At 49.3% G+C, this 15,227-nt stretch overlaps 1 protein-coding gene across 3 annotated transcripts in view; it reads left to right on the top strand.

Annotated features, from left to right (window-relative positions):
- CENPU (centromere protein U) overlaps positions 1 to 15,227 on the top strand; it is a 797,426-nt gene that overhangs the window by 557,122 nt on the left and 225,077 nt on the right. For all 3 annotated transcript variants that reach the window (XM_069631498.1, XM_069631499.1, XM_069631497.1), the window contains one exon: positions 7,070 to 7,117. In XM_069631498.1, coding sequence (XP_069487599.1) covers positions 7,070 to 7,117 — 48 coding nt within the window. The remainder of the gene's footprint in view (positions 1 to 7,069; positions 7,118 to 15,227) is intronic.

Genomic DNA, 15,227 nt, shown 5'->3' with positions numbered 1-15,227 from the left:
AGGTTTTCCACGTAATAAGTGGGGTCTGCTCCCTCAATACCTGCTGGCAGGCCAATACGTATGTTGTTACTGCGAGTTCGCCCTTCCGCCTCCTCAGCTATGTCTTCCAGGAGCTTCACTTTCTGCATGACATCCACATCTTTCCTCGTCTGCACTCTGATTTCAGTGTTTTCCTTCACCTGTTCCTCCAGCTTGTTTGTGCGCTCCGCAATTGTGCGGACATCCTGGTGCAGCAGTGCCACATAGATTGCCACTGCGTCTATCTTGCCCTCCAAAGTTGTTTTCAGCACCCCAATCGCTTCCAGAATCTGCCGATAACCTGGCTTTGAGTCCTCGGGGGTCGGCAATTGCTCCTTCATTTTGTCCTCTTTGTATCGCCGGGGTGTTTGGCTGGATGCAAATGTTTCGTGCGTGGTTTGCTTGTTCTTCGGTTTGCCACCTTTAGTTGACTTTTTGCTTCTGGGTTCTGTCCCTCTGTGGTGTGGCAGTGTGGTGGCCTGACCACTTTTTACATTGTATTGCGCACCTCCGTTACTGCTGTATCATCTGAGTCCGCTCTCTATCTAGTCCTTGGCTGTGCGCTGGCCTGTGGTGTTCCAAACAGGTGCACCCTCACTTGCACTTCCTCTGAGGTCACACTCCCTTGTTTCAAGTGGCCACAGCTGGTGCCGGTCCCAAGGGCCACACCTCAGTGCCCCGACCCTTTCCGCCCCTTTTGCAGTGGTGCCTCTGTCTGCATCCAGTTATCTGCTACAGCCTCCGTGCTCCGAGGCCTTACTGTTTGTGCGTAAGCCCAGTCACTCAGCCGGGCCTCTAATTGACTATGTGCAGGGGGTCGGGGGGCATGGGTCTCCGCGCAGTCCCAGGGAATGGTGGGGGGGAAGCGAACGCTCTCTCCGGGCGCTTCCTATGTGTAATCAGGGCCTCCTCACCCCCACCAACTCCTTACATCCTGTCCACTGCCACTGCAACCCGTCTCCTCTATGTGCAGGCCGCACGCGGCATCCAGCCGTCCGCTGTCCGTAATACTGTCCGCAGCTTTAGGTGACCTCTAACAGGCTGCCCCCCGCACAGGCCGCATGCCTTGTATGGGCCCAGCCACTGCGCCAGGCCTGAGCTGGATTGTGTGGGGGCCTTGGTCCCCCCCCCCCCACGTACAGTCTTCAGGGGTGGCTGAGGGGGAGGGAGATGCTCTCTGTTCCAATGTGCACTCATACGGGGCACTGTGGTTGTTCAGTAGCTGCTCCTTTAGGCAAAGTCCTCTATGTGCTCCTTGCTGGGCCACCTCCTGATGCAGTGTACTGCCCTATGAGTCCTTGGGCTCTATGCAAGGTTCCAGTCTCGCTTCTGTTAAGGATTTCTGAACTCTGTCCAGGAGGGGCAGAGGTTCAGAAGGCCAACCTAGTTTCCTGGAACAGGGTAACCTCTGTACAAGCCACACCAATCAGGTTAGCTATGGCAGGTGATCAAGACTAAGTCTCAGGAGGGGTGAGGGTGACTGAAGGGCCTCAATGAGCACAGAGAGCAAGGACACTTACAAATTACTTCAGACAGGTGTTACATTAAAAATATAGACCCATTTATTACAAGGCCTTTGTAACACAGGCCATAGCAAAGAATCACAGTAACACTAAGTAAACAAATACATCACACTCAATACAATATATATACAAGACCAGGGAGGTCTAAAGGGATGACTGCACAAAATGTCAACCACCTAGAGGGGAAGGAAACAGGCAGTGTGGTTAATCTTTAGGCCCAATTCAACATCAGTTATTCACCTAACTAAGAGGCAGGAGAGCCTTGTGCTCAATAGTACATGTATGCCAATGCACGCGGTTGTTCCAATGGGCAAAACAGGGTCTCTTCAGGGGTCTCTAGAAGCTCGGGAAGGTGGATAAGGTGATGAAGAATAAGTTCCCACTGTTCAAGAAGGACTTCCACTTGAAGGCAGAGGCAGTTCAGGATGGAGTCGCTATTTCGCAATAGCAGTGGACAGGAGAGGGGCCCCGAGGGGCCACTTGTGCATAAAGTTGGGCTCTGGCCCTAGGGGCCACCGGTTGGGGTAAAGATTACTCACCGGTCCCTGTGGCAAGGAGACCCAAACTTCGGCAGGTTAGTCCAATTCGGTTGCAGGTTCGATGGCGGCTGAAAGGACGTCTCGGCGCCTTTTAGTTTCTGAGTTCCAGCGAGGATTCCCAATTGGGACAGTGGCGATTTCTCCACTCTGGGTGGATGAATCGCCCCAGTTTCACTGCAGCAGGCTTCAGGGGCAAGAGGATCACAAATGCAGCAGACTTGCAAAGGACGTTGCCGCAGCAGGGCAACACGGTAACCGCGTTTACTCCAGTCCGGGCGCACTCGTCTCACTTCAGACCTGGGAATGCCAAGTGTACGATATTCGGTGTGAGGGTGCCGTGGACACAGAGCCAGCAGTATACCAAGTTTCGAGGGCCTCCTCGAAACGACGGTGGAGACAGAGCAAAGGTCCTGCGTAAACTGGTCAGCCCACTGGTTGGCCCAGGGACACTTCCAAGAAAGCTTACTTGCAGGTTTTGGTGATTGTCCCGAGAATAGATGGTCCCACTATTCCAATGGGTCGAAGCGTCTTTGCAGACCTTCTAGGAGGACCAGATGCAGAGGGGTCCAACGGGACGACAGCGGGCTCAGGGTGCCAAACCTTCCAGCGGGTCACCAGCGGTTTCTCGACTCAGCTTCGTAGTTGAGGATACTAGGATCCTATCCCTTGTTCAGTGAGAACTCAGGAGAACGACCTGGTAGTGTTGTTTCCAGCCTCCTTTTATCCAAAGTTCCCTTTGCGCCAAAACGGAGAGGATCCAATAGGAGATCTGTTCACAAACACACACTCCATACGTGGACCAATCAGACAAATGTGGTCTCGGGCATTCAGGACACTCCAGACTCTCTGGCACCCAGGGTGTGTATTGGGAACAGACCTCCCAGCCCACATCCTGGAGGCACACACAAGGCATGCAGAAGCCTGCGAAAGCATTGGGATTCGTGAGAAAATGCATGACCAAATAAGGACTGGCCCGGGGAAGGTGAAGGGGCAAGATGGCCAAAGGACAGGACTAAGAACCTTGTGGCATGGCCATTTTGGAGGCAGGTCACCTATTTGTGCCAAACGCGGTTAACATGGCAGGAAAGGGTTCAAAATAATGCGAAACGATAGATGCCACCAGTCCTGTCCATGACACATCTGCACTGCACAGTTCATAAAAAGTCCAGCAAGAGTATCTAGGGCCTTTGGAAATGACTATAGACCCAAATGTGCTGAAAGGCAAGATACATTGCACACTTGTTACATGTTGCACAAAAGTTGCAACATGAGAAAAGGACTAAGGGAAACAGTCTCCCAGTACTGACTGTCTTAAGGGCATGTCAGTTTCCCCATAAAAAGTGAGCGAAAGCCCAGAGGAGTGCAGCTGAAGGCTGTGCTTCTCTTGCAAAGTCAGTAAATGGTGTCTTAACGGCAGCAAAACGTTTGGGGGTTGACACATGGAGGGTAAATTGCATACAACTATGAAATCTTTCCTAACCGCTTCCCTTTTTTTCCCCCCGTTTCTGGTTGTCCAGTCCACGCTATTGATGTTCAGAGCTTTGCAATGTCCCTCGTGCTACATCAGAACGTTACGCTTCTGTTTCCCCAGCTTCCCTCAGCTCCGTTCCCTCTCCGGCTACTCAGTATCAGTGCTGCGTCAATTGCTGCTCGTTTCCTCCAGCTCGTCTCCCTCTCCGGCGTTCCACACCCTCCACTGTATCCCACATACTCTGTGTCAACTGTGCGTCGTTTGCAATCCTCTCAAAGGTGGGTGCCGCAAGCCGTGTCTCTTCCCATCTCTGCCAGAGAGATTACTTCAGGTGAACTCTGTCCCGTCCCGTTCCTTAGCTGTGCCCTCGGGTCGTGTCCTAGGGAGCGGTGTCATGCCCATCGCTCCACCCTCCGCTCAGATGTTACAGCGGGGCTGGGGGCTCGGTCCTTACTGCTGCCACTTCATGCCGCGCTGATGGCATCACATCCAGGCCTCCTTACCACGGTTGTGGCCGCCCTGACTTTGCATGCACCGGCACTCCATGGTCCCCAGCTGGCACTCTGTCTTTCTTCGGCGGACTTCCTTGCAGCAACGGCTGTTCTCGCCGCCACATGTAATCCGAGCCCTTCCAATCCAGCATGGCCACACAAGGTTCACCTTTCGTTCAACTTCACGCTGCTTCTCTCATTGCAGCGCCGGCCGTTTGTTCCCAGCATCTGCCATTTCGTTACACACCGCAGTTCGGGCTCTTCGGAACTTCAGTTGCTTGCTCCTCACGCTACGGATCACTCCTCCTTCTCGCGTATTCTATGCCTGTGATATTCATGCATCCATGGATGTTATTTGGATGTGCACGGCGGTTTAAAGCACGATTTCTTCTCCGGATCAACGAAGGATCAACAGGAGCCCTCCGGAAACGCGTCCTATCCCGCAGCCATGTAGCCATGTCCCCCTCCCATGAGAGACCTGTGCATCACTGAGGGATAAAGACACTGATGATCAAAGGGATTTCCCCCACCATTTTATTTGTTAGTTTGATCTTGTGTTTGTTAGGCAGAAACCTGTGCAGTTCCCTTGGGGAACACTGCAAAAGATTTAAGACTACAGGTATAGCAGTAAACCCACTTGGTAGCAGTCTGCACCACCCAGATTTACCTGGTAGCTGTGGCTGAGCAGTCAGACTTCCCTCAAGAAGAGTTAGGCAGTATGCAAAGTATACACAATATGTACTCAGACACAATAGCACAAGCAAACACTGACCAGAGCTTGGTTTCAAAAGTATATAGTTATTTATTTTCAAGAACACATAAGTTGAAAACACTCTAGCAAAATATAGTAAAACACTCTAAACACAGTTATATGGAAAGCAGTCCCAATCCTTATTCCTATCTAGACAACTCTAGGTTAACACCACATAATTCAAACAGAGGTGAGCGCTTAACGTTAGATGACACTCTAGTAGGTAAAAAAAGAAGGGAGAAGGAGCAGAATTAGGATAAACACACCACTCTAAGGTTAAGAACACTTTTTGTAAGCTCAAAGAAGCACAAAGTCACAGGTGACCAAAAGTCACTAAGCAGGGCCCACTCTTAGAGCAGACAGAGCGAAAACGTGCCCAAGATCACACAGTTGGTAGGGATTCAGAGTCTTGCAAAAGAGTTCGGAAAAGAGTTAGAGAGGCTTAGAAAGTTTAGCCAAAGTGTCCCAGGCAATCCCAGGATCGAAAGCCGGGGGCTAAAACTACCCCGTACAGTCGGTGGCAAGGGAAGCCAGGCGGAACACGGTACCTTAACGGAAAGGATCCTCCAGCGGGGGCAGTTGTTCCAGGCAGTGGCAGCAAGGCTCGACGTCGGTCAGGGGAGAAGAGGATCTCGCTGAAGAGCAGAAGAAGAAGGTCGTTGCACTGCCCGGGAAGAAACCAGCCGCGGAGTCCTCCGATTAAAGGGTTGTACCTACTTTCGCGGTTGGGGTAAAAGTGGTGGGTATTCCGGTTGCCGGGGTGCTTGGCACTGGCAAGGCGGCCACGAGATACCTCGAAGAGCGGAAAGAAGGTGAAAACTGGTTGTCCCCACCAGTCAAGGGAAGGAGCCACTCCGTTAAGAGTTCTCCTCGGTCGTCGGGAAAAGTGGTGAGGTGGTTCAGCAGGGCTCCACCGGCGGTGTCGTCGTAGCAGATCAGCTCAGCTCGTCCCTCGTTGGATTCTTAGGTCCTGTGGCGACTTCTGAAGTTCCAGTCCCCAAAGCCCTGCTTTTATGCAGCAAGCCCCCATTCACCCAGGCTAGCTGTCACTCAAACATGCTAAGTGGTGAGCCGGCCGGCTCACCACTTGGGCCAATCAGGACGGAGTGCGACTTGAGTTACCTAGGTAACTCAGTCCAGGGTGCCTAAATCCCCCTCCACCCGTCCTAAGTACCCCAGACAGAGTGGCACCACTTTGGAGGGCTTCTGTGGAGAAGCCCGCCAAAAGTGGGACAAAGGGCTCCACTTTGGGTCAGAGTTACAGAGGCGAATGCCAACGCCATTTTAGCATCAAGTTTTGGCAAAAAATCCCAACCGGAGTTATAATAATAAATATATAAACCGGCGGTATGTTTAAGGCTACCGTAAATAAATAATTAAATGTGTTAGCCTAAAACAATGGGAAATCCCATAGGAAAATATTCGCGGTCGAATATAAAACGTAGTTTCCACTGCCACCAGCCAAAACTCGATCAGGGGGGACGGAGACGTGCCCCCTCGACTAACAGACCCTGGGGCAATCGAATTGCCCCAGCCAGTACGTCCACAATATGATGGTTTGTACTGGTTCTGTTCAGGATTTAAGACTAGTAAAGTCTTTGGTGACTTTACATGCCCTGGGAGACAGTAGTCAGTCCCAGGGTATGGAGTCTATGTTGGGGAGTCCCTAGGACACCCCTGGGTTACGGCACAGAGGGTGCTGTGTAACCCACATCACAAAAATATATGAGGCCCTATGGAGTAAAAGACCCCATAGCCCATTCAACACAAGGTTTAACCAAGAAAACACACTTCAACATGCCCAAGAGTGAGGGTAAAAGAGTCTCACTCTTGGCAGGAGAAAAAATAAACCCCAGCAATCCAGCAAAGCTGCTGGGGGACTCACTAGGTAGGGAAATTCAGCCTAAACAGAGAATTCTCCCTAACAGTGTTAAAGGTATTTATAGATTAAAGATGTATTGTCTCGTTATTTTGTTTGTTTGAAATAAATACTATGAAAAGATATTTAAACTTGTAAAGTTAAACAAAACCCAAACTTTATCTTTAATACTCAATTGCATGTTCAGGTTCGTATTTTGAATGTTTGTGTTTTTGAGCAAGTGCAAGAAAATGTATGTAACTTAAAGTATCTTGCAGATTCGTAACCAATATCAGAGCATATTTGTTGAGCTATGTTTACTCTGCAGTATGGTAGGCTTTTTGAGAGGCCGTTTTATAATATATTTGCATATTTTTCACCCTACGGTTGACAAAAGCGTTCTTTGTTTTGTGCATAGATAGAAGTTGTTCAGAACCTGAAAAACATTCAAAGACAAAAGGCAAAGGTACGTTTCATGCATAACGTTTGTATACTTGTTATTTTGGAATGCAACTTAAAATACATTTAAGCAATTTGATACAAATGTAGCACTCATTATGCTTGCGTTCAATAATTTTTGAATGTGTATACAATTTTGGAAAATATCGCTGTAATAAATGCACCTGTTTTTATCACCATTTAATCAATATGATCCTTCATTTACACTAATAGGTATACAAAAACAAAGTATTCAGTTCTAACAGCTAATTGTATACTTAACACACAACTCTTGGAGGGCACTTTCATCAATTATCTCATATTGTATCCAAGAAGTTTGAAAACCATGTGCGCTTATTTTAGCAGATTCAACAGAACTGATCATGTTAATTATTTAAGGAGAACTCCAACCCAAGTGTCATGGCACGCAGTAGTGTGATCCCTGGATTTATATTCAAAGTACATTGTGACAGAAGAGCAGTGGTGGGTGTACTACCTTACCTGCCCACATGAAAATGTACCAAGCCACCCTACTCTGTTTCTCTTATGTCTGACCAGCACATGACATCCTGATAGCAGCAAACTCTTTAAACTAATGGCGGTTAAAGTCAGAACCGCAGCAAACCGTCCATAACAGAGTTACTATCTCTTACCAAAAATTCACACCTGTGCAGCAACCCCTCTGTGTAAAAGTGCTCTGGCATGGCTGAAAAGTGACATGTTGGCAGTCCAAATAAAATGTACAGGGCTGTCTCAGCCCCTTACCTTTTTATGTATCTCTGCATTCCACATGCATATTGAGCATAGTACCCTGAGCACTACACTTGAGTACAAAAGTAAGTACCAACAGTAGCAAAGTAAATTTGCTTTTGAAAATGTTTCTCTGGAACTTCCTTTTTGTAGAATTCCCAATTATCAATCAATCAACTTTATTTTGGGCAAATGCCCATAAAAGCATAATACCGGGCACATCAATACAGTTAAAAAGAGAGTAAAGAGAAGAATAAATACATACATTAGATACTATTAAAACATGTCCATAATCAGCACCAGTATACATAGAGACTAAAATCAATGTGCAAATGTGATTTCCAGTAGTCGATTCAGTTCTTTGTTTTTTTCCTGACTTCTCCATGCCTTATTCAAATAACTAAAGACTGTAAATGTTAGATCCTCATGATCGGTCATTTTGCATAGGGTATACTCAGTTGAAGCACATGTATGGTACTTGAAAAAGACTGGGGAGACATGTCTTTCTCAATTAGGGATGAGCCGGGCAAAACAAAAGAAAATGCTTATCAGATTTGTTTTCTTTAATGCAAAATGGGCAACATTTTGAATGGTCGCTAGATGATTTGTGAGTTAACTGAGCAGCGGGCAGAGCATTCAGTCTAAAATGTATGTATAGTGGCTTTTTTGAACTTGGGAACATATTGTGGATAATGTCTCAGGGGCAATAACGCTCTGAATGGTAAATAACCTGGGAAATTCTAAGTGAATAGAATCAAGAATCAAAGACTCCTGGTATGAGCTGTCAAGTTTAGACCTGATTCTTCTCACGGTTTCATCCGTTATTAAAGCACTGTCGGACAGAAGGTGCAACATCCCAATTTTATCCAATTGATTATGCAAATGTCTGTACAATCTCCACAAATTACTGTTGGTGGAATCAACTACATCATTGAACATTTTCTTTAAAATCTTGAATTATTACATTTTTTAGATGGAGCCAAAAATATAGTGATTTACTGGAGGTCACAAATCTCTTATGCCAGTTCCCATCAATAGGGAAACCGTGGGTGTACTGTTGGGGAGATGGAATGTTTTCTTTATAAATGTGTTCTCCACTGTGGTCAAAGAAGAAGTGTCGTCTTGCCCCCATAGAGCAGCTGATCGAGCCTGGGCAAGGTACACATCTAAAACAGCTAAAACTACAGTCATGGCAAATGAAGATGGGAGCGAGATGAGATGTGAGGGGCACACAACAGGTGGGTATTCTTTGGTTATTTTCCCCAACTATTGATTGCCCATGGTCATGCTAATGCCTGTGGTCAATCTCATCCATTACCTGCCCCTCTTGCCCAAAACGCATCCCTCGGGACTTCTTTAATCTAGCTCTACCAAGCAGTAATATCAAAGTTTGTTCTGTGAAGGGCTTGACTGCGTTATTTCAAAGCAAAAGCAGTTTTCTGAATATTAATGGCCTAAATACAGCTGTAAATAAGGATCTGGGTTGTCTGCCTGCAAGCGTTTTGTTCCCGGGTGCACCGCCTGCAGTGTAACTGCTCGGGCCCCCGTTTTGACCATTCATTAAAAACGGGGGCCCTGCCGCCAATGTTAAGGATGCGGGGTACACCCCCGCAACCCCTGAAGTCAAAAATAACAAACATGGGGGGCGAGGAACACCTCCGCGACCCCCACTCTTCATGTTCGGTATTTTCTGATTCAAAATGAATTCACAAATTCAAACTAATGGTAGTGGCCGAATTCGGTCAAATCTACCATTCGTTCAAATCTTTGCGATCAATATGGGTAATACTGTAAATGAGCTGCTGATGAAATACAAAGCCAACTGTTTGGGATTGTGTATGGGAATTTTCCAGGAACTGATAGCAATAATGTGACTACCTGGGCATGTGATATCTTCTGGCCCAAGTACCCAGTGGTATGGCAGAGCCTCGCAAATGCCTTTCCCACGCCTTCATAAAAGCTGAACCTGTTGGCTTTGCCAATTATTATTTTTACTGTCCTCATTACCCCTCCCTCGCTTCCCCTTAGACCTACCTTGCCGTTCTCTCTGTCCTTAGGGCCTGCTTTATCACTCTATGGGAATACTATTATTCATTGTCTTTTGATTGTAGTTTTGCCCACCAACATGTAGGGTACCTCTGTCAGGAAGACTTCTGGAGATTGGACTTGGTTGTATGTAAGGTTCCTCATGGATTGCAAAGTTCTATATATAATTCAGGTTATTTAACCAATAAAGTTTGCCCACTTATGTGTTTTCCTTAGTAGTTGTTTTTACATTAGGACCATTTGGTTTTGTAACTCCAATGCTTCACCTTGTGCTGTTTTTAGATGGGGAATTTTGATTGTCATGTTGCTTTTTAAAAAAATTGTATTTACTGAGCTATAAAACAACTCGCCCCTCCCCCCCACCCCCCTCCTCCATCTGAAATAATTCCAGAGGTGGTTACAAACCCCGCTTCTCATGGTGGGGGGGGCGGGCTCGTCCCCCTGTGTCTAGTGTCCCGGACTATCAGGCCCTTTACTGATCTTTCCAGATCACTGTTCTTGCGAGTCTTGTGTCCTCTGTGGGGTTGGTCATCTGGCGATGAATGCAAGCCGTTTAGGAGTGTGCTACACTGGAGGCTCGCATCCAATGGCTCCTCCTCCGTACTTTGCTGTTTGACTATGTCTCTCTCTGCAGTTACCCACTTCAAAATGTCCCAGAACCATTGTTGTACTAGGGGACATCTGCGATTCGTCGATGATATCATCATGCAGTGCTTTGCTAAAACCAACAGGAAGGCCTCTACCTTATTGGCGCGCCTACGCTCTGTCTTCTTACCTCCCAGAAGTATCCCCAACAAACACACCTGGGGCATGCACTCGAGCCCCAAAAGGGCGTTAATTTGATTAACAACCAATATCCAGCTATCTGTGGGAACCCACAGACCATGTGCCAAAAATCGGCGGACTCAATGCTGCACATTGGGCAGGTGTGGGGAAGTGCTGCATTCATCATGTGTAACTTCTGCAGTGTGATATAGACCCTGTGTACTATATTGAATTGGATCAATTTAAGGCGTGCATTACGCGAGACCTTTGGGATGGGTGCGCAGACTTTGGACCATGTCTTATGCTCCAATGGTATCCCCTAATCCCGCTCCCATTTTTCCTGAACCTCGTAGTGCTGTGGACAGCTGAGCAATTGCCCGACAGCCCAACCCCAGTTCGAAAGGATCATGTCCAGCACCTGTGTGGTCGGGGGGTTCTTCCGGCATCAACCCCTCTGCTCGTTCTCGGCTAGGGTTTTGGTTCCTCTAGCAAAGTTGAAGAATTGACCTTCTGGCATGTGGAATTTCTGTACCCATGCCGGAAAAGGTAGCAAGGTACCCCTTCAAACAGGTCCCCCAGCGTGTGCAGATTTGCGGCAGTACACCTGCTCGACCCCATATCCCCCAGGATACCCTCTATTTGGGGGACTGCTCTCAGCAGTACGTAGGGGTTATACCCTCTACCCAACTTTAGTTTTGCGCATGCTTGTCTCCAAGCCTGTTGGACCACCAACACTATACTTAGCACCTGAGAACCTCTTGGGATCCCCCATAGGATTTCCATTCCGTATGTGATTGTGGGGGTTTACCTATCAGTTGCCTGTCTGCCCTGTCTACCTAAGAATCCCATCTGGCTGCGTGTTGGGCAGCCAGATAATCAAGTTCAGAATCTGTTAGAGACCCCCGTCTGAGTAGTTCCTCCTCAGTGTGTCTAAGGACACCCTTTGCCTCCCCTGAGACCATAAGAAACCAGACAGCAGTCTGTCCAGTCTCTTGAAAAAGGGAGGCCTGATCTCAAATGGGATGTTGATGAAGAAATATAGAAATCTCGGGACAATTATCATTTTGCATACTGCTATTTTCCCCATGAGGGAGAGGGGTAGCCTGCCCAAGAACTTCATGTTATCTTCTAGTCTAGACAGAGCTTGCCCTACATTATATTGAAACGTGTCTGTGTTGTATCTGCACGCCCAGGTACCAGAACGACTCTGCCTCCCACTGCACCCCCACTAATGGTAAATCTGATTGAAGCACCCTTCTCGGGGATCCCACTAGATGCCCCACCGATTTACTTGTGTTTATTGTGAACCCTGATATCTTTCCAATGTTGGCTATTACATCTAGCATATGTGGCACTTGCAACCCAGGGTTGTTTACATAAAGGAGGACGTTGTCTGCATACAAATAATTTACATGAGGTTGCCCATCTATCATGATGCCTGCCTCCCCAGATTGTGTCCTGAAGATATTTACCAGAGGCTCCAGTGAGAGCGTGAAAAGGATGGGAGATGGTGGGCACACCTGTCTCGTTCCTCTGCCTAATTGCCATCTATAAGATACTTCTCTGCCCGTTCTCATTCTTGCTAGGGGTGGTGGTACATCAACCTTACCTAGCTCTGCATGGCCGTCCCTATCCCTAATCTGTCCAGCTCCTGGAAAAGCCTCTCCCATTCCACCGAATCAAAAGCTTTAACCGCATCTATGGCCACCGCTGCAAGCTCTGTGTTGTCCTCCCTTACTCTTACGTCCCATCCCCTTCCCTCCATACTGTATGGGAGTCCCTTCCAAGGGACGGGAGACAGAACCTTTTTCACCAGGAAAAACCTTCTTCCCCTTTAAATTTAGAGGCACGCGGGGCGCAGTCCAGGGAGCATGTGCTGCCCTGACTCTGCCCTCCCGTGCCACAACCCATCCCCTTTTTCCGCATTGAAAGGAACGGGCTGAATTCACCAGCTCCCCTGGGTTTGGCTTTGGCCATGTAATTCCATGCGCGGATACTTCTTCTCTTTGTCTTTTCTATTCAGGTACTCGGTCCTCAGGCGTCACGCTCCTCCCAGGTGCATGTCGACTTCTACAGGGTTCAGCAGGTGTCCATCCTGCAACGGGCTCTTCCCAACTTCAGACCCCCAAGCCCTCTGCCTACGTTGCCTTGGCCTGGGACCACGGTTGGCAATCATGTTCGGCGTGTGACTCGCTGTCCTCAAAGGCGCTGAAGAACAGACTAGCCAGGGGGAGGGAGCTCTTCCAGAAGTCTCCTCCAGAGGATCTCAAGAACTTTGTGAAGCATCGTCCAAGGTCCAAGGTAGGGCCAATATTTTCCAGCACACCCCACAAGGGAGACTCCTTCCCAGGTCCTCTCACGCAGTGTCGAGGGACCAGAAGGTTCTTGTACTGGGTCTACACCCGAGGGGCTATGCCCTAACACCGGCAATACGTCCAAGGGGCTATGCCCTAATACTAGCAATACGTCTGAGGGGGTGCCTAAACACAGCTCTACCGACCCCCGGGTCGAGGGTGTCACACCTACCGGGCCAAGGCCCGAGGAGTAGGCTAGGCCGTGTGATACACACGCAAGAGTCTTGGACGGGGGCGTGGCCAGGAGAGCCAGCGATGTGGCAGCTCCTCTGATGGCCTATGTTCGGGACCCACGGCATACAACAATAAAATAAGGTTTCCGAGGGGGGCGTGGCTTGGCGCCATGGTGAGCGGTTTGGTCCGGTGAGAGCTCCCGGCCGCGACCGTGTGTTAACCGAAAATGCCCCGGTAAAATCAAGGTTCCAGGAAGCAAAATCGGCGCTTGGTGGTGCCTGGGGGCTGCTCCAGCCCATGCCTCGAATTCGATGCCCTAACCCGGCGGGGGACCGAGTTTTGCCTGTGTAGCCCGGCGAGAAGACGTGGCAACAACGCGATCCCAAGATGGCGGCCCGACCCTCCTTCTGCCGATGGCTTGATCTGAGCGGGAGCTGCAGCTTTAAGCCCGGGAACTGGCAGCGAGTGATCCCACCGAGCTGATGGGAAGCGGAGCCACCTGGCACTCCCTCACGAGAGAGCGGCGCACCAGCGAGCAGCAGTTATAGCACCCAGTGGCGGTGCGGTGGGTGTCCCCCTTTCCCCACGAGGACCCACTGTGCAGTCCCAAGCAGGCAGTGCTGCATCAGAAGCCCAGGAGCAGGTTTGCCGCCAGCTGCGAACGAAGCCCTACCGCGGAGGGGGAGGCAGTGTGGTGCTCCGTAGCCCCCTCCCCGATTCCTGAACCCCCAGCAACAACTCCGGGCCGTCTGCTCCTGTGGAGGGGCGGCCTCCTGCCGAGGGGAGGAGAAGCGGAGCAGCAGAGCCATCCGTCAACCCCCCGCGGTTGGGGCGCACCAATGGGTGGCGGCCAGATCAGCCAGCGACGAGAGCAGCGTGGGAGCTGCTTCCGACTGGGAACGCTACAGCGCTTAAGGACCGAGTGCAGAGTCGGCCCTGCAGTGGCGGAAGGAGGTCCGCCACAGAGAGGGACACCGCGGGTCTCCTCCGTCTCCTCTCACCCTTCTATAAGCCCACCAGCTCCTGGCAAGCTCCCGCGGGTGTCCCAGAGCCCCTGTTGCCTCCCAAGGGGCCGAGGACGTGGCGAGCAGTTGCCCCTATACAGCACAGTGTCAGCGGAGCCCGGAGCCCGGGAAGGAGTGGACCCCAAGCGCTGCACGAGCCAGTGCCTGAGTTGGAGCAAGGTAGGTCGGCACCTGCCGCAGACATCGAAGTTTGCCACGGGCCCACACCTCTGCTCCCCAACTCCAGCTCCTGGGGGAGGGCGCGCAATGCCCGAGTGGCCGAGGCCCACCACAGAAGCGGGGCCCTCACCTGGACCCACATAGGGGGCTGTGCCCCTCCTCCCTTATCCTGTGCCACGGCCCTGTGAAGCCCAGCATACCTTCTTCCAGCAGCCCGGTGATTCTGCCCAGCCCCTGAAGAAGCGGGACAAGCCGGACACGACTGATAGTCCGACCGCTTCTCATCAGGGCTCTAACAAAATAACAAAATAATATAATAAAGCGGCCAATCACGCTATGCACCTAACAGTAGAGCCACTGTTAGGCAGAAACCTGTGCAGTTCCCTTAGAGACCACTGCAAACGATTTAGGACTACAGGTGGTTGGCAGTAAACCCAATTGGTAGTAGTCTGTACCACTCACATTTACCTGGTAGCTGTGGCTGAACAGTCAGACTTCTCTCTAGATGAGTTAGGCAGTATATAGAGTATACACAATAGGTACAAAGATACAGTAGTACAAGCAAACGCTGACCAGAGCTTTGCTGTAAAAGTATATAATTATTTATTTAAAGACACTTGTAAATTACACTAGCACAAAAAGAGGTAAGTAACTTCAACACACAGTCACTATTATATATATATATATATATATATATATATATATATATATATATATATATCCCTGATTACTTATTAGACAAGTCTTGATGAGAAACACCACATTTTCAGACAGAGGTGAGCGCTTAACATAAGATGGCACTCTAATAATTTATAGAAAAAGGGAGGGAAAAGGCAGAGTTATGAAAGCATACAATTTCAATACT

This window comes from Ambystoma mexicanum, chromosome 6q (assembly GCF_040938575.1).
Source record: "Ambystoma mexicanum isolate Mex_15411 chromosome 6q, UKY_AmexF1_1, whole genome shotgun sequence".
Taxonomy (NCBI): domain Eukaryota; kingdom Metazoa; phylum Chordata; class Amphibia; order Caudata; family Ambystomatidae; genus Ambystoma; species Ambystoma mexicanum.
This window is presented reverse-complemented; position numbering and strand designations above follow the sequence as displayed.